The sequence below is a fragment of the Hyperolius riggenbachi genome, chromosome 8, assembly GCF_040937935.1.
Source record: "Hyperolius riggenbachi isolate aHypRig1 chromosome 8, aHypRig1.pri, whole genome shotgun sequence".
Classification (NCBI taxonomy): Eukaryota; Metazoa; Chordata; class Amphibia; order Anura; family Hyperoliidae; genus Hyperolius; species Hyperolius riggenbachi.
Genome location: NC_090653.1, coordinates 169,379,742 through 169,406,579, shown reverse-complemented (window position 1 = coordinate 169,406,579; position 26,838 = coordinate 169,379,742). Strand labels below are relative to the sequence as shown.

At 45.5% G+C, this 26,838-nt stretch overlaps 1 protein-coding gene across 6 annotated transcripts in view; it reads left to right on the top strand.

The window, feature by feature from the left end:
- Positions 1-26,838, top strand: part of STARD8 (StAR related lipid transfer domain containing 8) — a 346,992-nt gene that overhangs the window by 299,819 nt on the left and 20,335 nt on the right. For all 6 annotated transcript variants that reach the window (XM_068247659.1, XM_068247661.1, XM_068247660.1 and 3 more), the window contains 3 exons: positions 15,202-15,412; positions 20,438-20,552; positions 22,352-22,573. In XM_068247659.1, coding sequence (XP_068103760.1) covers positions 15,202-15,412; positions 20,438-20,552; positions 22,352-22,573 — 548 coding nt within the window. The remainder of the gene's footprint in view (positions 1-15,201; positions 15,413-20,437; positions 20,553-22,351; positions 22,574-26,838) is intronic.

Sequence of the window (26,838 nt, the reverse complement as noted above, 5' to 3'; positions counted from 1 at the left end):
AGGAGTGTACTGCGCAGACACAGACCATACTGGGCCTGCGCTGTGCGCTCTTGGTGACATCAGCGGGATCGAGGACACGGCAACGCAGGCGGAGTGGTTTTCAGACTTTAAAGTGAACCGGAGGCGGGGCCGGAGCATCGGTGAGTGGCTGCGCCAACACAAGATGTCTACGGGGGACCGTTAGAAGCCCCGGGTAAGTTCAACTCATTTTCCCCTGACCCCCCTACAGTATCACTTTAATAACACACTCAATTTAAAACATTTGTAAAATTAGGAGGATAAAAATATATTTTTGATAAACCACATCAGATATTGATAATCCCCAAAATAGTATCCAGCTTTATTACATACCTCCCAACTTTTTGAGATGAGAAAAAGGGACACTTAAGTCATGCCCCTGTCACACCCCTGGCCACGCCTTCACCACGCCTCTAGTCACCAGGGCCGGATTTGTACTTTCCAGTGCCCTAGTCCTGCAGTCACCAAGCGCCCCCCCCCCCCCCCAAAAAAAAAATTGTCCAACACTCTGACTAGCGATCATTGGTTTCAATGGGCTCATCTCAGTTGTGCTGCTCTGCCCCCATTCAACAAATAATTCCTGTAATTTGCGCTCCTGCCCGAATGTGCACAGCAGCCGATAGTGTTCTGGGCATGCATACTTGAGAAATGACGCTGATGTATGACCGGTACTTGTCAAGAATACATAACACTGTACCGGCCTCGGTTGCTGTGCACATCTGGGCAGGAGCGAGAAATTACAGGGAGTGCGAGTGGCCAGAGCATGCGCTGCTTCTTTGTCCTCTGTGCGACTGGCTGCAGTCAGAGGCACAAACAGGTGACAGGGAGTGCGAGTGGCCAGAGCATGCGCTGCTTCTTTGTCCTCTGTGCGACTGGCTGCAGTCAGAGCCACAAACAGGTGGCAGGGAGCTTGAGTGGCCAGAGCATGCGCTGCTTCTTTGTCCTCTGTGCGACTGGCTGCAGTCAGAGCCACAAACAGGTGGCAGGGAGCACGAGTGGCCAGAGCATGCGCTGCTTCTTTGTCCTCTGTGCGACTGGCTGCAGTCAGAGCCACAAACAGGTGGCAGGGAGCACGAGTGGCCAGAGCATGCGCTGCTTCTTTGTCCTCTGTGCGACTGGCTGCAGTCAGAGCCACACACAGGTGGCAGGGAGCGCGAGTGGCCAGAGCATGCTCTGCTTCTTTGTCCTCTGTGCGACTGGCTGCAGTCGGAGCCACAAACAGGTGGCAGGGAGCGCGAGTGACCAGAGCATGCGCTGCTTCTTTGTCCTCTGTGCGACTGGCTGCAGTCAGAGCCACAAACAGGTGGCAGGGCAGTGCGATGGAGAGAAGCCCATCCAAAACCGAGAACAGGTAAGTAGCAAACATCCTGTCAGGACCCACTTTGGATGTTCTGTTGTAATTAGAGTGTACCTGAACTCAGAACTTCCTCTCTGCTCTAAAAGATACGCAACAACATAACCTTTAAATAAAAACATTTCTTTGTTACAGCTGATACAAATCCTGCAATAAATCTGCAGTGTGTCTACTTCCTGCTTTTATGGAAGCAGACATTTTTAACATCCTGTGCTTTCAAATGAGCTTAGCTGTTTTGGCAGTCAGGTGACACAGTGTAGAGATTAAATTACAACTTGTGACACAGAGGAGGGGGAATTAGACAGACTCTCTAAATACATACAGGGTACAGTTCTCTGTTTTCCTTCTGTCCTGTGCAAGAGTTCAGCTTCACTTTAACCACTTGAGGACCTAGGGCTTTCTACCCCTTAAGGACCGGCCACTTTTTTTCCATTCAGACCACTGCAGCTTTCACGGTTTATTGCTCGCTCATACAACCTACCACCTAAATGAATTTTGGCTCCTTTTCTTGTCACTAATAAAGCTTTCTTTTGATGCTATTTGATTGCTCCTGCGATTTTTACTTTTTATTATATTCATCAAAAAAGACATGAATTTTGGCAAAAAAATGATTTTTTTAACTTTCTGTGCTGACATTTTTCAAATAAAGTAAAATTTCTGTATACATGCAGCGCGAAAAATGTGGACAAACATGTTTTTGATAAAAAAAAACCCATTCAGTGTATATTTATTGGTTTGGGTAAAAGTTATAGCGTTTACAAACTATGGTGCCAAAAGTGAATTTTCCCATTTTCAAGCATCTCTGACTTTTCTGACCCCCTGTCATGTTTCATGAGGGGCTAGAATTCCAGGATAGTATAAATACCCCCCAAATGACCCCATTTTGGAAAGAAGACATCCCAAAGTATTCACTGAGAGGCATAGTGAGTTCATAGAAGATATTATTTTTTGTCACAAGTAAGCGGAAAATGACACTTTGTGAGGAAAAAAAAAAAGTTTCCATTTCTTCTAACTTGCGACAAAAAAAAATGAAATCTGCCACGGACTCACCATGCCCATCTCTGAATACCTTGAAGGGTCTACTTTCCAAAATGGGATCATTTGTGGGGTGTGTTTACTGTCCTGACATTTTGGGGGGTGCTAAATTGTAAGCACCCCTGTAAAGCCTAAAGGTGCTCATTGGACTTTGGACCCCTTAGCGCAGTTAGGCTGCAAAAAAGTGCCACACATGTGGTATTGCCGTACTCAGGAGAAGTAGTATAATGTGTTTTGGGGTGTATTTTTACACATACCCATGCTGGGTGGGAGAAATATATCTGTAAATGACAATTTGTTAATTTTTTTTACACACAATTGTCCATTTACAGAGATATTTCTCCCACTCAGCATGGGTATGTGTAAAAATACACCACAAAACACATTATACTACTTCTCCTGAGTACGGCGATACCACATGTGTGGCACTTTTTTGCACCCTAACTGCGCTAAAGGGCCCAAAGTCCAATGAGTACCTTTAGGATTTCACAGGTCATTTTGAGAAATTTCGTTTCAAGACTACTCCTCACGGTTTAGGGCCCCTAAAATGCCAGGGCAGTATAGGAACCCCACAAATGACCCCATTTTAGAAAGAAGACACCCCAAGGTATTCCGTTAGTAGTATGGCGAGTTCATAGAAGATTTTATTTTTTGTCACAAGTTAGCGGAAAATGACACTTTGTGAAAAAACACAATTAAAATCAATTTCCGCTAACTTTTGACAAAAAATAAAATCTTCTATGAACTCACCATACTCCTAACGGAATACCTTGGGGTGTCTTCTTTCTAAAATGGGGTCATTTGTGGGGTTCCTATACTGCACAACGTAAGACGTACCTGCCGGCCACAGAGGATGCTCTATATCACACGGGGAGTCCAGTGCAGTGAGAGGCCCATCACTCCTCACAAACAAAGTCCAATCTGCAGTAACGATCCACACAGGACTCAACCCTTCAAGGAGTGATTTCCAGCAGAATATTTATTTAAGCATAGCGGTCATACAGCATACAGGTAAGCACAACGTTTCGGGCAGAAGCCCTTTCTCAAGTGCTCTAGCTAATCTGGTTACACCATGTGAAATATAAAACCAACTTTAACACACCACACCCAAATCATTGGGGGGCGGGCACATGCTTAAAGGTACACTAACCCTTTTCGGGTCAGAGAGCAGCAAAAAATATTCATAAGAAGCATCTGAGACTGAAGTCTTCGTTTAAGCCATAAGGTGACTGAGTGCCCAGCCTCTCCATCCACCACGCCTCACGTCTAAGCAAGGCAGTTCTACGATCCTGGCCTTCATGGAACTGCACTACCTCCAAAACCAACCATCTCAGCTGACTAACACTATGCCCTAAATCCCTGAAATGTCTTGCTAAAGGGGGGTCCCGATTTCTCTCCTCCTCCCCCCTTTTGTTTTTATTGGGGTTTTGAATGGTGCTTCTATGCTCATTTAATCGAGACCTTATATCTCTTTTAGTCTGACCTACATAGGCCAACCCACAGGGGCATTTTATACAGTAAACCACCCCCTTAGTGTCACAAGTGGCATAGTCTCTTAGTTGGATTGGGGTTCCCTGCCGTGGATGGCTGACTTCTGCCCCCCTAATAATGCCATTGCAATTTTGGCAATGCAAACAGGGAAAGGTGCCTACTTTCGGTGGCCCCAAAAACCGTTGTACAGGCCCACTCGTTCTCCCAATATCTGCACGGACCAAATGGTCCCTGATGGACTTACCCTTTCTGTATACAAATCTTGGGGGGGTCCTACATACAGGAGACAGCTGGGCGTCCGCCTCAATCACCGGCCAAAACTTCAACATCGTGTCTCGTAGAACAGCAGCCTCTCTACAAAATGTAGTAACAAAATTAACTTCACTTCTTTCATCCTGTTTTTCCCTATTGTATGTTCTCAATGCTTCTCGATCTAATCCTCCCACCTCTGCTGCTATTTCCTCACATCTTTTTTCGCTATAGCCCCTTTTAACAAAATCCTGTGTGAGGAGTCGTGCCTGCTTCGTGTACAGTTCATCCGAGGATGTGATCCTCCGCACTCTGACGTACTGGCTCTTAGGGAGCCCATTCACAAGTGGCTTAGGATGACAACTACTCGCTAATAAATAGCCATTTTTGTCAGTTTCTTTCCTATAAAGATCAGTTTCAAAAAAACAAACTTTCTTCCTAACCTCCACATCAAGGAAATGTAACGTGTGGGCATTATAATCCATTTTAAATTTGATGGTATCATGTTTCTCATTAATTGTGCTAAAAAACCGGCACAACTCCTCCTCTGTTCCTGACCACCCAAAAAATAGGTCGTCAATAAACCTGCAGTATCCCCTGATGCCAGTGGGGGCCCCTACACCAATGAAATTGGTGTACATTTCATTGGTGTAGGGGCCCCCACTGGCATCAGGGGATACTGCAGGTTTATTGACGACCTATTTTTTGGGTGGTCAGGAACAGAGGAGGAGTTGTGCCGGTTTTTTAGCACAATTAATGAGAAACATGATACCATCAAATTTAAAATGGATTATAATGCCCACACGTTACATTTCCTTGATGTGGAGGTTAGGAAGAAAGTTTTTTTGAAACTGATCTTTATAGGAAAGAAACTGACAAAAATGGCTATTTATTAGCGAGTAGTTGTCATCCTAAGCCACTTGTGAATGGGCTCCCTAAGAGCCAGTACGTCAGAGTGCGGAGGATCACATCCTCGGATGAACTGTACACGAAGCAGGCACGACTCCTCACACAGGATTTTGTTAAAAGGGGCTATAGCGAAAAAAGATGTGAGGAAATAGCAGCAGAGGTGGGAGGATTAGATCGAGAAGCATTGAGAACATACAATAGGGAAAAACAGGATGAAAGAAGTGAAGTTAATTTTGTTACTACATTTTGTAGAGAGGCTGCTGTTCTACGAGACACGATGTTGAAGTTTTGGCCGGTGATTGAGGCGGACGCCCAGCTGTCTCCTGTATGTAGGACCCCCCCAAGATTTGTATACAGAAAGGGTAAGTCCATCAGGGACCATTTGGTCCGTGCAGATATTGGGAGAACGAGTGGGCCTGTACAACGGTTTTTGGGGCCACCGAAAGTAGGCACCTTTCCCTGTTTGCATTGCCAAAATTGCAATGGCATTATTAGGGGGGCAGAAGTCAGCCATCCACGGCAGGGAACCCCAATCCAACTAAGAGACTATGCCACTTGTGACACTAAGGGGGTGGTTTACTGTATAAAATGCCCCTGTGGGTTGGCCTATGTAGGTCAGACTAAAAGAGATATAAGGTCTCGATTAAATGAGCATAGAAGCACCATTCAAAACCCCAATAAAAACAAAAGGGGGGAGGAGGAGAGAAATCGGGACCCCCCTTTAGCAAGACATTTCAGGGATTTAGGGCATAGTGTTAGTCAGCTGAGATGGTTGGTTTTGGAGGTAGTGCAGTTCCATGAAGGCCAGGATCGTAGAACTGCCTTGCTTAGACGTGAGGCGTGGTGGATGGAGAGGCTGGGCACTCAGTCACCTTATGGCTTAAACGAAGACTTCAGTCTCAGATGCTTCTTATGAATATTTTTTGCTGCTCTCTGACCCGAAAAGGGTTAGTGTACCTTTAAGCATGTGCCCGCCCCCCAATGATTTGGGTGTGGTGTGTTAAAGTTGGTTTTATATTTCACATGGTGTAACCAGATTAGCTAGAGCACTTGAGAAAGGGCTTCTGCCCGAAACGTTGTGCTTACCTGTATGCTGTATGACCGCTATGCTTAAATAAATATTCTGCTGGAAATCACTCCTTGAAGGGTTGAGTCCTGTGTGGATCGTTACTGTAGGGTTCCTATACTGCCCTGGCATTTTAGGGGCCCTAAACCGTGAGGAGTAGTCTTGAAACGAAATTTCTCAAAATGACCTGTGAAATCCTAAAGGTACTCATTGGACTTTGGGCCCTTTAGCGCAGTTAGGGTGCAAAAAAGTGCCACACATGTGGTATCGCCATACTCGGGAGAAGTAGTACAATGTGTTTTGGGGTGTATTTTTACACATACCCATGCTGGGTGGGAGAAATACCTCTGTAAATGGACAATTGTGTGTAAAAAAATCAAAAGATTGTCATTTACAGAGGTATTTCTCCCACCCAGCATGGGTATGTGTAAAAATACACCCCAAAACACATTGTACTACTTCTCCCGAGTACGGCGATACCACATGTGTGGCACTTTTTTGCACCCTAACTGCACTAAGGGGCCCAAAGTCCAATGAGTACCTTTAGGATTTCACAGGTCATTTTTGTTTCAAGACTACTCCTCACGGTTTAGGGCCCCTAAAATGCCAGGGCAGTATAGGAACCCCACTAATGACCCCATTTTAAAAAGAAGACACCCCAAGGTATTCCGTTAGGAGTATGGTGAGTTCATAGAAGTTTTTATTTTTTTGTCACAAGTTAGCGGAAATTGATTTTAATAGTTTTTTTTCACAAAGTGTCATTTTCCGCTAACTTGTGACAAAAAATAAAATCTTCTATGAACTCACCATACTCCGTACGGAATACCTTTGGGTGTCTTCTTTCTAGAATGGGGTCATTTGTGGGGTTCCTATACTGCCCTGGCATTTTAGGGGCCCTAAACCGTGAGGAGTAGTCTTGAAACCAAATGTCGCAAAATGCCCTGTGAAATCCTAAAGGTACTCATTGGACTTTGGGCCCCTTAGCGTACTTAGGGTGTAAAAAAGTGCCACACATGTGGTACCGCTGTACTCAGGAGAAGTAGTATAATGCGTTTTGGGGTGTATTTTTACACATACCCATGCTAAGTGGGAGAAATATCTCTGTAAATGACAATTGTTTGATTTTTTTACACACAATTGTCCATTTACATAGAAATTTCTCCCACCCAGCATGGGTATGTGTAAAAATACACCCCAAAACACATTATACTACTTTTCCTGAGTACGGCGGTACCACATGTGTGACACTTTTTTGCAGCCTAGGTGCGCTAAGGGGCCCAACGTCCTATTCACAGGTCATTTTGAAGCATTTGTTTTCTAGACTACTCCTCGCGGTTTAGGGCCCCTAAAATGCCAGGGCAGTATAGGAACCCCACAAGTGACCCCATTTTAGAAAGAAGACACCCCAAGGTATTCCGTTAGGTGTATGGCGAGTTCATAGAAGATTTTATTTTTTGTCACAAGTTAGTGAAAAATGACACTTTGTGAAAAAAAACCAATAAAAATTAATTTCCGCTAACTTTTGACAAAAAATTAAATCTTCTATGAACTCGTCATACACCTAACATAATACCTTGGGGTGTCTTTTTTTTCTAAAATGGGGTCACTTGTGGGGTTCCTATACCGCCCTGGCATTTTACAGGCCCAAAACCGTGAGTAGTCTGGAAACCAAATGTCTCAAAATGACTGTTCAGGGGTATAAGCATCTGCAAATTTTGATGACAGGTGGTCTATGAGGGGGCGAATTTTGTGGAACCGGTCATAAGCAGGGTGGCCTTTTAGATGACAGGTTGTATTGGGCCTGATCTGATGGATAGGAGTGCTAGGGGGGTGACAGGAGGTGATTGATGGGTGTCTCAGGGGGTGGTTAGAGGGGAAAATAGATGCAATCCATGCACTGGGGAGGTGATCGGAAGGGGGTCTGAGGGTTTGGCCGAGTGATCAGGAGCCCACACGGGGCAAATTGGGGCCTGATCTGATGGGTAGGTGTGCTAGGGGGTGACAGGAGGTGATTGATGGGTGTCTCAAGGTGTGATTAGAGGGGGGAATGGATGCAAGCAATGCACTGGCGAGGTGATCAGGGCTGGAGTCTGAGGGCATTCTGAGGGTGTGGGCGGGTGATTGAGTGCCCTAGGGGCAGATAGGGGTCTAATCTGATAGGTAGCAGTGACAGGGGGTGATTGATGGGTAATTAGTGGGTGTTTAGGGTAGAGAATAGATGGAAACACTGCGCTTGGGTGGTGATCTGATGTCGGATCTGCGGGCGATCTATTGGTGTGGGTGGGTGATCAGTTTGCCCGCAAGGGGCAGGTTAGGGGCTGATTGATGGGTGGCAGTGACAGCGGGTGATTGATGGGTGGCAGTGACAGGGGGTGATTGATGGGTGGCAGTGACAGGGGGTGATTGATGGGTGATTGATAGGTGATTGACAGGTAATCAGTGGGTTATTACAGGGGAGAACAGATGTAAATATTGCACTGGCGAATTGATAAGGGGGGGTCTGAGGGCAATCTGAGCGTGTAGGCGGTCGATTGGGTGCCCGCAAGGGGCAGATTAGGGTCTGATCTGATAGGTAACAGTGACAGGTGGTGATAGGGAGTGATTGATGGGTAATTAGTGGGTGTTTAGAGGAGAGAATAGATGGAAACACTGCGCTTGGGTGGTGATCTGATGTCGGATCTGCGGGCGATCTATTGGTGTGGGTGGGTGATCAGATTGCCCGCAAGGGGCAGGTTAGGGGCTGATTGTTGGGTGGCAGTGACAGGGGGTGATTGATGGGTGATAGGTGATTGGCAGGTGATTGACAGGTGATCAGTGGGTTATTACAGGGAAGGACAGATGTAATTAATGCACTGGCGAATTGATAAGGGGGGGGGGGGGGGGTCTGAGGGCAATCTGAGCGTGTGGGTGGGTGATTGGGTGCCCGCAAGGGGCAGATTAGGGTCTGATCTGATAGGTAACAGTGACAGGTGGTGATAGGGGGTGATTGATGGGTAATTAGTGGGTGTTTAGAGAAGATAACAGATGTAAACGATACATTTGGGAGGTAATCTGACGGCGGGTTTGCGGGCGATCTAATGGTGTGGGTGGGTGATCAGATTGCCCGCAAGGGGCAGGTTAGGGGCTGATTGATGGGTGGCAGTGACAGGGGGTGACAGGGGGTGATTGATGGGTGATAGGTGATTGGCAGGTGATTGACAGGTGATCAGTGGGTTATTACAGGGAAGAACAGATGTAATTAATGCACTGGTGAATTGATAAGGGGGGGTCAGAGGGCAATCTGAGCGTGTGGGCGGGTGATTGGGTGCCCGCAAGGGGCAGATTAGGGTCTGATCTGATAGGTAACAGTGACAGGTGGTGATAGGGGGTGATTGATGGGTAATTAGTGGGTGTTTAGAGAAGATAACAGATGTAAACGATACATTTGGGAGGTAATCTGACGGCGGGTTTGCGGGCGATCTAATGGTGTGGGTGGGTGATCAGATTGCCCGCAAGGGGCAGGTTAGGGGCTGATTGATGGGTGGCAGTGACAGGGGGTGACAGGGGGTGATTGATGGGTGATAGGTGATTGGCAGGTGATTGACAGGTGATCAGTGGGTTATTACAGGGAAGAACAGATGTAATTAATGCACTGGTGAATTGATAAGGGGGGGTCAGAGGGCAATCTGAGCGTGTGGGCGGGTGATTGGGTGCCCGCAAGGGGCAGATTAGGGTCTGATCTGATAGGTAACAGTGACAGGTGGTGATAGGGGGTGATTGATGGGTAATTAGTGGGTGTTTAGAGAAGATAACAGATGTAAACGATACATTTGGGAGGTAATCTGACGGCGGGTTTGCGGGCGATCTAATGGTGTGGGTGGGTGATCAGATTGCCCGCAAGGGGCAGGTTAGGGGCTGATTGATGGGTGGCAGTGACAGGGGGTGATTGATGGGTGATAGGTGATTGGCAGGTGATTGACAGGTGATCAGTGGGTTATTACAGGGAAGAACAGATGTAATTAATGCACTGGTGAATTGATAAGGGGGGGTCAGAGGGCAATCTGAGCGTGTGGGCGGGTGATTGGGTGCCCGCAAGGGGCAGATTAGGGTCTGATCTGATAGGTAAAAGTGACAAGTGGTGATAGGGGGTGATTGATGGGTGATTGATGGGTAATTAGTGGGTGTTTAGAGGAGAGAATAGATGTAAACAATGGATTTGGGAGGTGATCCGATGTCGGATCTGTGGGCGATCTATTGGTGTGGGGGGGTGATCAGATTGCCCGCAAGGGGCAGGTTAGGGGCTGATTGATGGGTGGCAGTGACAGGGGGTGATTGATGGGTGATTGATGGGTGATTGACGGGTGATTGACAGGTGATTGACAGGTGATTGACAGGTGATCAGGGGGATAGATGCATACAGTAAACAGGGGGGGGTGGTCTGGGGGGGGGGGTCTGGGGAGAATCTGAGGGGTGGGGGGTGATCAGGAGGGGGCAGGGAGCAGGGGGGGGATAAAAAAAAAAATAGCGTTGACAGATAGTGACAGGGAGTGATTGATGGGTGATTAGGGGGGTGATTGGGTGCAAACAGGGGTCTGGGGGGTGGGCAGGGGGGGGGTCTGATGGGTGCTGTGGGCGATCTGGGGCAGGGGGGGGAGAAATCAGTGTGCTTGGGTGCAGACTAGGGTGGCTGCAGCCTGCCCTGGTGGTCCCTCGGACACTGGGACCACCAGGGCAGGAGGCAGCCTGTATAATACACTTTGTAAACATTACAAAGTGTATTATACACTTTGTATGCGGCGATCGCGGGGTTAACATCCCGCCGGCGCTTCCGTATAGCCGGCGGGATGTTGCGGCGAGCGAGCGGTGACAGGCGCCGGCGGAGGATCGCGTCACGGATGACGCGATCGCTCCGCCCATGCCCTTAAATGGACCGCCGCCTCTGTGGGTGAGGCCGTCCTGCAGGGCTCCACTTCCCCGCCGCCCCTGTGTAGTGGGCGGTCGGGAAGTGGTTAAAGCATCTGAATGACATTTATTTATATTTGCTGAAAAATCTATGCATCTCTTTTGAATGTTGAATGTACATATGGTGGTGTGCTCTAACATATTGACAGTATACGGGAACAAAGTCTGAAGAAGGCTTATTTAAATTGCCTTTAAAACGTTTTTTAGGGGAAAATGAGGCATGTAACATCATGTTTTTTTAATGATGTGGGGACTTAAAATCCCTCTCTCTCTCAGATGGGAAATCCGAGTTTGCTCGGACAGTGCTATTCAGATTTTAAAAAATATCCGAATTGCTATTCAAAGTTCGGATAGTGGAAAAAGTTCAGATTATCTGGGTAGTTCGGATACCCAAATATTGGATGAGCACCACTGCTCAGGTGTCATTTAAAATGACAATTTAGCAATGAAAGGGAAGAAAACAGCATTTTTATCCTGCAGTCTCATAGATTTTAGGAGCTGGAGCACAGAAAATGAGTCAGGAAAGAGTTAACTAAGGAACAGAAGAGACCACTGCTAGCTAGGAAAAAAAAAGTCATAACAACAGTCATAAATTAGGATTAGATAAATTAACATCTGCTGAGGTCAGTGTCAAAGCTGTAAAAAGAGGAGAAGAAACTGCAGAGCTCACAGATGTTTGGGAATGCCTGCATTAAAACTCAGCGGAACTTAGTTCTATCTGCTTTGTAATGTAAATCTCTGGTATTTCTCACATCGATCTGTAAATCCATCATAGAAAGTAATGGATTATCAGATGACCGTTATGATTGATCCTGATTGTTTTAACACATCAGGAAGTGAGAGAGAGATGCAGGGATTGGGGAACTCTGGAATTCAGCTATTAGTGCAGAGCAGGGCGCTGGATGGCTGCCCTGAGGGACCAGAAGAGATGATTTACTTTGACATATGACCTCTTCTCTCTTCAAGTCATGCCGCCCCTCTTATCTTATCTAATTTTATCGCCCTAGGCCGTGGCCTTACTGGCCTTTCCAGAAATCTGGCCCTGCTAGTCACGCATACCATAAAGATTTCATAAGAAAAATATGTTTTATAATTTAAACCACATTGGTCCTTTCTATCCTGGTTCATTTTCCTTCATAGTAACATTTTAAAATTAGTAATATATCAATTTAAAGGTTGGGAATAAAGTTTATAGTCAATCAAACACATTTTTAGTATAGAAATATATATATTTACATAGAAAGAGGGACAAAGTCCTGAAAGAGGGACAAATGAGGAGGAAAGAGGGACAGAGGGACATGACTCCCAAAAAGGGACTGTCCCTCCGAAAAAGGGACAGTTGGGAGCTATGTTAATTATGTCAAAAATACAAAACTTTTCAATGTAAAAAACGTGGTTGTCAATAATTCAGTAAGGGCCTGTTCATACTTGCTGCGTTTGTAGAACGCGTATAAATTCAAAGAAACGCAAGTTGAAAAACGCATGCGTTTTTCTTGCGTTTGAATGCGTTTTCTATTGCGTTTTGCACAAACACGTGACCCAGGGGAAAAAAAAGAATTATGGGAACCGCAGAGGAAAACGGACGCTAAAAACGCAATAGTACGCGTTTTTGATACGCGTCCATAGACTTTCATTGCGTCCGTTTCTATGCGTATCGCACAGAACTGCGTGCAGCAATGCGGATGAGAAACGTATGCGTCTCATACGCATACATGTGAACTAGCCCATTCAAAAGCATAAGGAGCCGTTTCTATGCGTTTTTTGTTCCAGTACGCGTTCCCTGAAAACGGCTAGGAACGCATATAGTGTGAACAGGCCCTCTATCTTCAGAAACTTGTATGAAAAGATGGATTCATCATGAAGATCATATGGTTGACTGTTTTTGGCAAGAGATGAGGAACTTTGCAAATTTTTCAGGCAATGACACTAGTCCATTTCAGGTCAGTATTGAGCTCTGTTTTCCAGGAAGTGTTTCACTGGGCTGCATATGAGAAGTGAAACGAGCCCTCCTTGTTTTCAGCCCAGTGGAACGCTTCCCAGCCAACAGGATGATGCAGAGTTGCATTCGGTTGGAACAGATGTTTCATACTTTTGAATGTTTTATATTGCATTTATTTTGGCTTAATGCAGGAGACTCTTTTTGTTTTGTTCTTTGCCCTCCCTTTCATGCTTTGGATGCCTCTTACACGTTAGTCGAACATCTTCATGATAAATCAACCGATTCTTTGATACAAGTTTCTGAAGATCCAGTAAATGACTGATAAAGATTTTATTGAAAAGTTTTGTATTTTTGACATAATTAAGTTGGATACTATTTTTTGGATTATACCGTAAATTTGCTGCTTATTAAGGTAATACAGAAACACGGACTGGGATTGCTGATTTTACCCAAGATGCCTCAGGTTGTAATCTTCAGGGCACTGTTACGGAATCCAATCTCAGATCAGAAAAGAAAAGCAGTCTCTTTGCAGCATATGTCTGCTCATCCTGGGCAGAGAATGGCCAAGGAAAAATGTCCTATAGAGAAAGAGTCACTTGGTGATTCACAGGCCTACAACTCAGCTGGACCAAATTTGCTGCCATACTTATTATTATTATTATTATTGATTTATAAAGCGCCAACATATTCCGTGGCGCTGTACAAAGTAAGAAACAAACATGGGGTACATAATAATACAGACAATGGTGTACACCAAAATACAAGATACATAATTAGTGACAAAATACAAAGAATGATACAAAATACAAATTATAGAATTGGTAATGACAGTGATAAAATTAACATGATGAATAAAATGTATAATGGTTACCAAGACACAAAAGGGGAGACAGCCCTGCCCTTGCGAGCTTACAATCTACTTACTGATCTTTCAAATCATTACATAATTGTGGTCTCCATCTTTGGCCGCTGGATTCTTAGCCTCCCTGGCGTTCTGGACGAGCTAGGCTCGTCCAGAGACGCCGGAGGTCGCCGCTCAGGCCCCGCTGGGCCGATTTGAATAATTTTTTTTTAAAAATACGCAGCAAGCACTTTGCCGCTAACCGCCGCAATGCAGCCCCCCCCCAGACCCCATGCGCTGCCTGGCCAATCAGTGCCAGACAGCGCTGAGGGGTGGATCGGGACTCCCTGTGACGTCATGACGTCCATGACGTCACGGCGATCGTCACCATGGTGACGGGGAAGCCCTCCTGGAAATCCCGTTCAGAACGGGATTTCTGGACGGGTGATTGCGCCGGCGGCGATCAGAGGGGTGGAAGGGACGCCGCAGGGAGGGGGGAATCATGTAGCTAGCGCTAGGCTAGCTGCATGATAAATATAAAAAAAAATTGCAAAAAACGTTCCCGCGGCCGCAGGGCCGCGGGAATCAGAACGCCAGGCAGGTTAATAGCACCACACAAATATTCTAGTGTTCACTAATACTTTTTCAGCGTACCAAAATACTAATCTTAAAGGATACCCGAGGTGACATGTTAAATGATGAGATAGACATGGGTATGTACAGTGCCTAGCACACAAATAACTAGGCTGTGTTCCTTTTTTTCTTTGTCTGCCTGAAAGAGTTAAATATTAGGTATGTAAGTGGCTGACTCAGTCCTGACTCAGACAGGAAGTGACTACAGTGTGACCCTCACGTATGAGAAATTCCAACTATAAAACACTTTCCTAGCAGAAAATGGCTTCTGAGAGCAGGAAAGAGATAAAAAGGGTCAATAGTTCATAAATTTTAGCTCTGGCATACTTTAATGAATGTGTCATTGAGCAAAAACAATAAACCAGTTAAAGCTTAAAGTAGATTTAAACATGAAATAAAACCATGGAATTCATTTTTAGGAGGAAGAAGATAGATACAATAGTTTATTACATTAGTTTATTTTCGCTCAGGTGTCCTTTAATCTGCAGTATCTGTGGTTGGATAGTGTACTGATTAAGGGCTCTGCCGCTGACACAGGAGACCTGGGTTCAAATCTCGGCTCATCTGGTTCAGTAAGCCAGCACCTATTCAGTAAGGAGATCTTGGGTTAGACCTCCTAACGCTGCATACTTGTGGCTGCCTCGCAAGCGCTTTGAGTCTGACAGGAGACAAGCGCTATACAAATGCTGGAATAATTCATTTCCCATTTTGTGTTCCCTTTCTAGATGTGCCTAAGGAACAGCGGCTACGGGCCGTGCAGGCAGCGATTCTGCTGATGCCAGATGAGAACCGAGAAGTTCTGCAAACCTTACTGTACTTCCTAAGTGACATCTCATCTGCTCAGGAGAACCAGATGACTCCTGGGAACTTGGCTGTGTGTCTGGCACCATCAGTATTCCATCTGAATATCTCAAAGAAAGAGGCTGCCTCTCCTCGGTAATCTAGACCCCATACCAAACTGACAGTGTTACATGTAGATTAAGATAAAAATAATATTACATACATTCATGAAAAAAAAATATATATACTGGCGGTTAACAAGATTTTTGGTTGTCCCCACGCTTTGTCAATCTGAATCAAACACAGGTAAATAGCCAGTTTCAGATTAACGGACACTAGGTTGTTCTTCCCTGGTGCCCACTCCCTTTCTACCATACTGCACATGCGCAGAGCCAGGGTCACAGCCTGGCACAGGCCTTGCGGCATTCACAGTACCCCGGCACACACAGACAGGGCCGAGGCAGAGGCGAGAGAGGCTCCAGCCTCAGGGTGCAGTGTAGGAAGGGGCGCACAACTCAGTCAGCTATCATTCCCCTATTGTGTTTGAAGCAGAAAGAAATAAGAAAAGGGGATACATGGCAGTGACTGAAAGACAATTAAGTAGAGATTAAGGTGTTGGGGGTTAGGGGCAATGGGGGGGGGGGGGCTCTTAGTCTAATAGCAATCAGTGTGTGATGGTTGGGTGGGAGGGATGGAGGGGCGCACTTTGGTGTCTCAGCCTTGGGTGCTGGAGGACCTTGTCCCGGTTCTGCACACAGACACCTGGATGCAGAAACCAGGCATCTTATTAAAGAGAAACTCCGACCAAGAATTGAACTTTATCCCAATCAGTAGCTGATACCCACTTTTACATGAAAAATATAATGATTTTCACAAACAGACCATCAGGGGGCGCTGTATGACTGATTTTGTGCTGAAACCCCTCCCACAAGAGGCTCTGGTACCGTACGGTACTCTGGGCAAACTGCCACAATGTAACAATGACACACACAGGAAATGGCTGTTTATAGCTGTCTGTTAAAGCCAGAACAGCTACATAATCTGCCCACAGTAACAATGTCACCATGTAATACATGTCAGAATGTGAATCTGGGAGAGGAAAGATTTTACAATGAGCAAACTCTGACTAAATCATGTATACATAATTATTGTAAAAATTAAGCACCTTTTTATATTAAATTATTTTCACTGGAGTTCCTCTTTAAGTAAGATAGATAGATAGATAAATCTGTAAACTGGAGCATAACAGTAAAAGCAGCTCAGACATTTGAAATGCTTATGGCATATTATTTTTCCCACTCCTCTAGGGAGAGTAAGATCCACCAAAAAGTTCTTATAGCAAATTCATGGTTATTAATAGCCATTGATATACTGTATTTGAACTTTGCATGATGCTTTACCACCACCTAGTGGTGTAAATTGGGATTTACAAAAAGTTTGAAATGAACATTTTGTGAGATGCATGGATTTATAGTTCCTCTGCATTTTTTACGTATTTAAAACTTTATTTTAACTGTATTTTATTTTAGATCTGAATTACTGTTGATCTATAATAAGGTCTATTTTCTTGTTTCAATATGTGTTAGGTTGGTTATTATTGATTTATATAACATCAACATCTTTCATGGCATTATGCAAATCAAGATTTTATAATCCAGTTCTATAGACAAATGACAGCAAGAAAGATATATTACAGTTGTGCAACAATACAAGATACAATAGGAGATAGAGCCCTGCCAAAATGAGCTTACAGTAAACAGAATGAATGGGTAGATAGACAAAATGAAGGGTTTTGGTAAGCTGTATATAAGCTAAAACTAATTGGTTTATGTGTAGCTTAGTTATGTGCAATGGTGTGTCGGTAAAAATCTAAAATGCCCTAGATCAGATCAGGTTATTTATTTGCCCGTAGATGTCAGTTTTTGGTTGTGTTTACCACAAAGTTTGCCAAGTGATAAACTATGTTAACAACCGTTATACACAGATACAGGAGGACACAATAGATACTCCAAAATCATTGGATATCTATATAAGGAAAAAATAGGGGTGTGTCTATAAATAAGTGAATACAAAAATCTAGCTCTGTGTGCCAGAAGTAAACATGATTCTTCCCATACCATGCTGCATGAGGCATTTTTTCTAAACCACACTGACAGGGTAAGAGGATTGTGCTCATCTCTTCTCTACTCATAACACAATTCTTTTTCTTACAGATCCTCTTTTTTTGTTTGTCTTTATTCAGTCGCTACACCGTAACTCGTCCATTTGGCAGAGGTTGAACATTTCTGCCTGCTAGTGGCTGGTGTCTTCACTCCTATCTCGGGATCAAGTGTAGAGTCTGGGCAGACATACTGTGGGCAGGGTGCACACGCTTTAGAACGCTCCTAATAATTACGTTGAAATAGTCATGGTTGCGTCTGGCTCTGCGGCTTTTGGTTGATGTTCTGCGCCATCTGCTTGGTGTTCTGTGCCATGTGGTTGATTTTCTTACTACGCTGGCTCTGCCCCTTTTGATTGATGATCTGCGCCGTCTGCTTGGTGTTCTGTGCCGTGTGGTTGATTTTCTTCCCACACTGGCTCTGCGCCTTTTGGTTTATGTTCTGCGCCGTCTGCTTGGTGTTCTGTGCCGTGCGGTTGAATGATTTTCTTACCACACTGGCACCGCGTTGCGTGGTTGGTGTTATGTACTGTGTGGTTGATTTTGTTACCACCACCGGTCGTCCCCTTGTGGGAGAAAACTCACCCGATTGTAGTGACCACTGCTAGATTGGTCATAAAGTGCTTTTTATGCTCACTTCGATTACTCCAGGTGCTGAACTTTCTCTTTTTCCTCAAAGGCTTATCAGTGGACTAAGTCAAATACCTCATAAAAGAACATTCACATAGCGTAATTCCATTAAAACAGTACAAGCTTTATTGCTAAAATGCACTCACATGCTGCGGAGGGTCTTGACAGGCTTCGATTTTACGGGCTCTCCCCTGTTGCCTCCCGGGTAGGCTAATTGACAGGGCTCGTTCTTGCTGCTTCATCTACATATGCCGTTCGTTCGACTTCAAGCAGTGGTCACTACAATCAGGTGAGTTTTCTCCCACAGGGGGGTGACCAGTGGTGGAATTTTAAAAGAAGGCTGAAGCGCTGTCTATATACACACATATAATTGACATTTGGCTTTTAAAGGGGACTCCGAGCAGTGCAGAAACTATGGAAAGATGCATATCATTTTAAAGCTCTCTTTCTCCTCTTTCCAATGATATATAAACCGCCGCCCTACGCCTTTTAGTTTTCACTATTTTCGCGATTGAAATTGCTGCGGCCGCAATTTGAATCGCGAAAATAGAGGAAACTAAAAGGCGTAGGGCGACGATTTAGGTGTCGCCAGAAAGAGGAGAAAGAGAGCTTTAAAATGATATCCATCTTTCCATAGTTACATTGTATTACACAGGGCGGCATTTTCCTACAGTCAGCAGCTCCATTCTGCTGAATGGAGCTGCTGACACTGGGGAAAGTGTCGTCCTGTGTAATACAATGTAACTATGGAAAGATGGATATCATTTTAAAGCTCTCTTTCCCCTTTTTCTGGCGACACCTAAATCGTCACCCTACGCCTTTTAGTTTTCTCTATGTTCGCGATTGAAATCGGGGCCGCAGCAATTTAAATCGTGAAAATAGCGAAAACTAAAAGGCGTAGGTTGGCGGTTTATATATCATTGGAAAGAGGAGAAAGAGAGCTTTAAATGATATGCATCTTTCCATAGTTCTACACTGCTCGGAGTCCCTTTAACTTGAAGCACATATAGAGCGCACGCCTTGAAGATCTTTCTGTTGGACTGTAGATTGCATATGGTTTAATTGAAAGTGTATGCACTATCATGAATGCTTTATGCAAACACGGCTCAATGCTATAAATTGAGACAGTTGAGACTGTTTTGTAGCGCTCTAAGAAATATTTGTTGATATTCTAACCACACTTGCTCCGCATTGTGTGGTTGATATTTTGCGCCGCATGGTTGATGTTTTGCGCTGTGTGGTTGGTGTTTTTTTGCGCCATGTGATGATGATCATATCACACCACTCCTCCTACTTCCCCTTCTTCTGCCCTGCTGGGTGTTTCCTTCTGCCATCCCTTTACAAGCTCTTGTCTGCCATTGACCTCTAACGGTACCACACAGCATCTTTAGCAGCACCACTGCTAGCATCCAGTAAGGAGGAATCTCAGGAGGCCTCAGGTATCAGATGGCACTAAGGTCCTCTCAGAGAAGTGTGCAGAAAAGGCAGTTGTAACTGCTGAGGTGGATGGTGGTAACAGCTCAGTCTGGTTCTTTTTTAATTGGGCACATCAACATTTATTTGAAAGGTAGAAATAGTATTTTTTATGGAGCAGGAGATAACATCTAAATGTTGCAGATCATTAAAGAGAACCTGAGGTGGGTTTGAAGAATATTATCTGCATACAGAGGCTTGGATCTGCCTATACAGCCCAGCCTCTGTTGCTATCCCAAACCCCCCTAAGGTCCACCTGCACTCTGCAATCCCTCATAAATCACAGCCACGCTGCTGACAAACAGCTTGTCAGAGCTGGCTGTGTTTATCTCTATAGTGTCAGTCTGCTGCTCTCCCCGCCTCCTGCAGAACTCTAGTCCCCGCCTGCATCCCTTCCCTCCCTGCCGATTGGAGGGAAGGGACGGGGGCAGGGAAAGGAGCTATGCAGGAGGTGGGGGAGCAGCTGAGACTGACACTACAGATGTAAACACAACCTCACACCACGGTTGTGATTTATGAGGGATTGCAGAGTGCAGGGGGACTTTAGTGGGGTTTGGGATAGCAACAGAGGCTGGGCTGTATAGGCAGATCCAGCCTCTGTATGCAGATAACATTCTTTAAACACACCTCGGGTTCTCTTTAAAATGTCAACAAAGGGCTTCAACATGTCCAAACTGGATATTGTAACAAATATTATGACACCCCATCAAAAATCAAAAAAATACATTTAAAATTGAGTGGTAAGTAAGGTGGATGAGAGGAGAAGATCATTAGCAGAGCCTGCCAGCATTTCTATTTACACCCCAAAAAGCTTGTGTTTAGAAAATAATTACTTTTAATAGTTTATTGATATTGTGTGTCACAATCTGACAAGTGGCACAGCTCCAGTAAGTAGCCAAAATTGTTTTTTATTCCTATAGGATCATGTCGAGGAGAGGAGCATCTGGAAAACCAGATCACAAGGATCTCAGTGAGAACTTGGCAGCCACTCAGGGATTGCTTCATATGATCTCTGAATGCAAGAAGCTTTTCCAGGTGAGAACGTGAATGAAAATTGGGATTTTCTCATGTTACTTATGTGTGTTAGAATTTTTCTGCAATGTATATCTTTCACCTTGTGGTGTTGTGGTGTGTGCAAGTCTTCTTCCATATACTGGCTGTCCACATTAAGCAGCACTATGTGGTGATTTCCCCTCAATTACTGGTTTGGGCACCAGAGTGAAGCTCCATAGCTTTGTATTGCAGCAAGTAGTACAAAGCTTATGGCTGCAGTGAGGAGGCATGCTAGATACTGGATTTTTGCTGAGATCTGATCTTATATCTAATGGTGCACTGTATGTATCAGGATGGTAAATGATTTACAACTGGTGGCTATTTATATTTTATGTGTATAGCAGGATGGGAAACTATGTAAATAACAGTTCCACACAGATACTGAAGGACACAATAGATGCATTAATATCATTTTAAAATTTGTATAAAACACATAATTTGTATTAATGGGCAAATGCACTGAAAAACATGGTTAGGTTCAAGAGCAGTAAACAATGACTATAAAGGACATGCATGCATCCCAACTTTTTCAAATGGGTAATTATTTTTAGATAAAGAGCTTGCTCCTACAACTTCCCATGTTAGAACGAACAATGAATAATTCTTTAAGGAGTTATCAGGCATATTCTAAGAAAATAAGCGCTACTTACCCAGGGCTTCCTCCAGCCCCAAGCTCCCAGCATGTCCCTCGCCGCAGCTCTGCCCACAGCCGTTCGCCGCAGCTCCGTCCCGGTCCCCGGCGATGACGTCAGGGTGACCTCCAGGTTGGCCTGCACAAGCGGCGCTGTCATTCACCGCCACATTATTTTCTTAGAATATGCCTGATAACTCCTTTAAGCAAACTCAGTTGTTTATCTTTCCATGGATTCAGGCAATGATCACAAAGGGATCATAGAAATAGACTAGTTACATAGTTCGGTTGAAAAAAATACATCCATCCATCACATTTAACCAGAAAAACAAAAATCCCTGATGATCCTGCACATATAATAGTTGATCTTAGTGATGGGTCGTTCTTGAACGAGCCAGCTCTAAGAGCCGGCTCTTTGCTGCGAACGACAAGAGCCGGTGCTCAGTTTAAAAAGAGCCGATGCCTGTGAGTCACTCACCAGTGCGCTCTGCTCTTTAATAAAGGGCGCTGAGGCATGCTAGGAGATGTAGTCCTCCTCCGGTAGCTTGTAGGGGTGTATGCGGCGGAGCAGAGCAGCAGCAGCAAGAGGGATTGCCCCACTCAGAGAAGCAGCCTGGAGTTGTCATGGAGACGAGACGGGGCTTTTCTTCCGTATCTGAGTGGCTTCTAATGATATTAAATGAAGAGCCGATTGAGAGCCATACGAGTCGGCTCTTTAATGGGAGCCGAGCCAAAAGAGCCGATTCTCTTAAAAGAGAGAATTCCCATCACTAGTTGATCTGGGGGGTGGCAAAAAACCTTTACTTACATTAGTTAAATAATACACACAAACCTATACACAAACTCTGAGGAGATGAGAACTGAGCAAAAAGAGTAACTGAGGCGTTGGGTTAAAAAGCAGCTGCTGTTCCTCCAAAATAGGGACAGCTAGGATGCTTGGACAATCGCCACAAAAGTTTTATAGCATAAAAAATGTCATCATAAAAGGTCACACTACTTACATTGCTATTATTTCCACTTGCTATATACTGAGCTAACATATTTTACTTTATAATTTCACCATGGAACAAAAGGTGCTAAAAATAAGCTATCCTGTAGAAGAATGGAATGGTGGCATAGGCTCACATTTCTCTGGTGTCACACTGTGCAGGTCCCTCATGATATGATGCTCCAGTCCAGGAACTCTTTTGTTGCTGCTGATGCTCAGCCAGTGTCTTTGGAGGACTTCTGTGTTGGATCTACAAGAGAAGTGAGGGATTTCTCCTCCCTTCTAGACAGCAGCATCCAGAATCTTCTCCATGAGTCTGCAGAACGCTTTAAAGGGTGGACAACCATGCCTGGTCCTGAGAACACAGAATTGTCCTGCAGGAAGGTAAGACATCTGAGGCATTATCACCACAACTTGTGCTGCTTATATGTTTACTATTTAAAAGTGGCCGAGCAGTTGTGTATAGCAAACTATACAACTATTTTTTGGAAATTACAATCTTTCTATTGATATTAATTTACATTTTAGAGAAATTTGCTCATCTGTCATAATTCCTGATATTTACCATGACATAGCTGAATAGAACTGAAACAGAAAAGAAGCCTCAGTGATGCAGCACAAGCATTCACATGATTTTGTGCAAATTGTACTGACAGTGCAAGCGGTGGTATAACATGCACCTCAGAGCCCTATACCATGTTTCCCCGAAAATAAGACACTAGGGGCTTGATTTACAAAACGGTGCTAACTTTAGCACTGGCCCTTAGCACTTCTAAACTCAGTTGAAATGTGAGAAGTAGTGATCGTGCGCAAAGTACCGCACGCGCAAGTTTTGCGCGCGCACTGCACAGAGCGCAAGGCGCTCCGCACGAAGTGCCCACTAAAGCCTATGGGACTTAGCGCGCGCATAGGACTTTGCGCGCGCAAAACTTAGCGCATGATCTGATTGAGAAAACTGGTGCTAACCTACTTAGCACCCTGGTTAGCTCGCCTTAAGACTTTAGACGTGCTAAGTAGGTTAGCACCTCTTAGTAAATCAAGCCCTAGATGTGCTAGGGCTTATTTTCAGAGGATGTCTTATTTTTGGGCAAACACTGGTAGTTTTCCTATACAAAATGTACATACTGTATGCCATGCTGAAACACGTGCAACATACACAGAGCTTGTGGTTTGCAGATATAGGCTCTCACTTACAAGAAATTGATTCTGCTGATCATGTGAGTAAAGCTCCATCTACACGATATGATTCTTTCGATTACGATTCTTTTTACGGTCTGATTAAATCCGACATGTCCGATCGGGATTTGATTAGATTTGCCATTTCAAAACAATGGCAAATCGAATTGATTCAAATTGAATCCCGATTGAACACGTCGGATTTAATCGGACCGTAAATAATAGTAATCGAATCACACAAAGAATCGTATCGTGTAGATGGGGCTTAAAAGAGTCTGTTTCTTGCAGGCAGAGAACTCTGTCAGGCTCCCCAGAGCTATGATAGGATAAGCTGTGTGTGTGTCCTCGGAAGAGGTGAAGTGCTGCATATGCTTATCAGGACAGATCAGGAGGGCTGGCTCCAACAAAAACACAAATTACCTGACACATATATAGGACCGTGTAGAACTCACATTATACTGCTGCTCTCTTGTATCCAGGCTTTGCATTCAGCGTGACTTGCTGGTGTCATGTGGGCTCAGGGGCGTAGCAATAGGCCCTGCAGCGCCTGCGCCCGCGGGGGGGCCCGGCCCCCCCCTGGGGCCCGCTCGGGGCCGTTTTTTGGGGGCTGGAGGGGTGGCAGCATGAGGGGAAAGCCTTGCCCACAGTCGGCGGGGAGAGGGGAAGTTCTCCCCTCTCCCTCACCTCGGGGCTCTCCCCTCTGCGCTCCCCTCCAGCTAGTTACCGTCTGTGGGCAGCGGGCCGGGCAGCAGCGGCAGATACATACCTTCTTCCTTGCGTTCCATCGCCGCCTTCTCGCTCTAGCGGCTGACGTCACTTCCGGAAGCGGAAGTGACGTCAGCTGCTAGAGCGAGAAGGCGGCGATGGAACGCAAGGAAGAAGGTATGTATCCCGCCGCCGCTGCTGCCCGGCCCGCTGCCCACAGACGGTAACTAGCTGGAGGGGGGCGCAGAGGGGAGAGCCCCGAGGTGAGGGAGAGGGGAGAACTTCCCCTCTCCCCGCCGACTGTGGGCAAGGCTTTCCCCTCATGCTGCCACCCCTCCAGCCCCCAAAAACCGGCCACGAGCGGGCCCCGGGGGGGGGGGGGGGGGGGACACCGCTCTGAAATTCTGCAGGGGGATTTTCAGGTGTCTGCTGCCCACATTGCGATTTTCTGGTGACTGTTGCCCACATTACGATTTTCAGGTGTCTGCTGCCCACATTACGATTTTCAGGTGACTGCTGCCCACATTGCGATTTTCTGGTGACTGTTGCCCACATTACGATTTTCAGGTGTCTGCTGCCCACATTACGATTTTCAGGTGACTGCTGCCCACATTGCGATTTTCTGGTGACTGTTGCCCACATTACGATTTTCAGGTGTCTGCTGCCCACATTACGATTTTCAGGTGACTGCTGCCCACATTGCGATTTTCTGGTGACTGTTGCCCACATTACGATTTTCAGGTGCCTGCTGCCCACATTGCGATTTTCAGGTGTCTGCTGCCCACATTGCGATTTTCTGGTGCCTGCTGCCCACATTACGATTTTCAGGTGTCTGCTGCCCACATTACGATTTTCAGGTGTCTGCTGCCCACATTACGATTTTCAGGTGTCTGCTGCCCACATTACGATTTTCAGTTGTCTGCTGCCCACATTACGATTTTCAGGTGTCTGCTGCCCACATTACGATTTTCAGGTGCCTGCTGCCCACATTGTGATTTTCAGGTGTCTTCTGCCCACATTACGATTTTCAGGTGTCTGCTGCCCACATTGCGATTTTCAGGTGTCTGCTGCCCACATTGCGATTTTCTGGTGACTGCTGCCCACATTACGATTTTCTGGTCACTGCTGCCCACATTGCGATTTTCTGGTGTCTGCTGCCCACATTACGATTTTCAGGTGTCTGCCGCCCACATTACGATTTTCAGGTGTCTGCTGCCCACATTGCGATTTTCAGGTGTCTGCTGCCCACATTACGATTTTCAGGTGCCTGCTGCCCACATTACGATTTTCAGGTGTCTGCTGCCCACATTACGATTTTCAGGTGTCTGCTGCCCACATTACGATTTTCAGGTGTCTGCTGCCCACATTACGATTTTCAGGTGTCTGCTGCCCACATTACGATTTTCTGGTGTATGCTGCCCACATTAGGATTTTCTGGTGACTGCTGCCCACATTGCGATTTTCTGGTGACTGTTGCCCACATTGCGATTTTCTGGTGACTGCTGCCCACATTGCGATTTTCTGGTGACTGCTGCCCACATAAGGATTTTCTGGTGACTGCTGCCCACATGGCGATTTTCTGGTGTGTGCTGCCCACATTATGATATTCTGGTGACTGACTGCTGCCCACATTAGGATTTTCTGGTGACTGCTGCCCACATTACGATATTCTGGTGACTGCTGCCCACATTAGGATTTTCTGGTGACTGATGCCCACATTGCGATTTTCTGGTGACTGCTGCCCACATGGCGATTTTCTGGTGACTGCTGCCCACATGGCGATTTTCTGGTGACTGCTGCCCACATGGCGATTTTCTGGTGAACTCTGCCCACATTACGATTTTCTGTCCCACATTACGATATTCTGGTGAACGCTGCCCACATTACAATTGTCTGGTGAATGCTGTCCACGTTACAATTTTCTGGTGACTGCTGCTCACGTTACGATTTTCTGGTGACTGGTGCCCACATTACGATTTTCTGGTGAACTCTGCCCACATTATGATTTTCTGGTGAACGCTGCCCACATTACGATTGTCTGGTTAATGCTGTCCACGTTACAATTTTCTGGTGACTGGTGCCCACATTACGATTTTCTGGTGAACTCTGCCCACATTATGATTTTCTAAAGGCCCACATTACGATTTTCTGGTGAACTCTGCCCACATTACGATTTTCTGGCCCACATTACGATTGTCTGGTAAAATGCTGCCCACTTTACAATTAATTTACAGTGAAACGCTGCCCCATTACGATTATTTGGCACCTATGGGGGGGGGGGGGGCCCATCCAAATATTCGCAGGGGGGCCCAGTGATTTCTAGTTACGCCCCTGTGTGGGCTGCTAGCTAGGGCTTAAATTCAGGGGATGTCTTACATTTCAAGCATTCTTGAAATTCCTGCTAGGTCTTATTCTCAGGGGATGTCTTACTTTAGGGGAAACACAATAGCAGAACCCTCCTTCTTCTGCTTATTCTTCCTAGTACTTCTTGGGTCCAAACTGATTCTTTTAATCCCTGAACATTGAGCACTAGGCAGCTGTGGTCTCCATGGACAATGACTTCTGCACACTGTGTAAGAAAACCACACCAGTGTCTGGGCTGTGGTGCAATCATAGTAAATGGTGAAGTGAGTGCAGAAAGTACACGGTAGTCACTGTGTGTATCAAAAAAAAGTTTTCTTTACACACAGTGTGCAAAAGTCATTGCGCCTGGAAACTGCAATTGCCTGGCTGCCGAGCGCTCACAGTGTGATCAGGGCAAGCAGCGA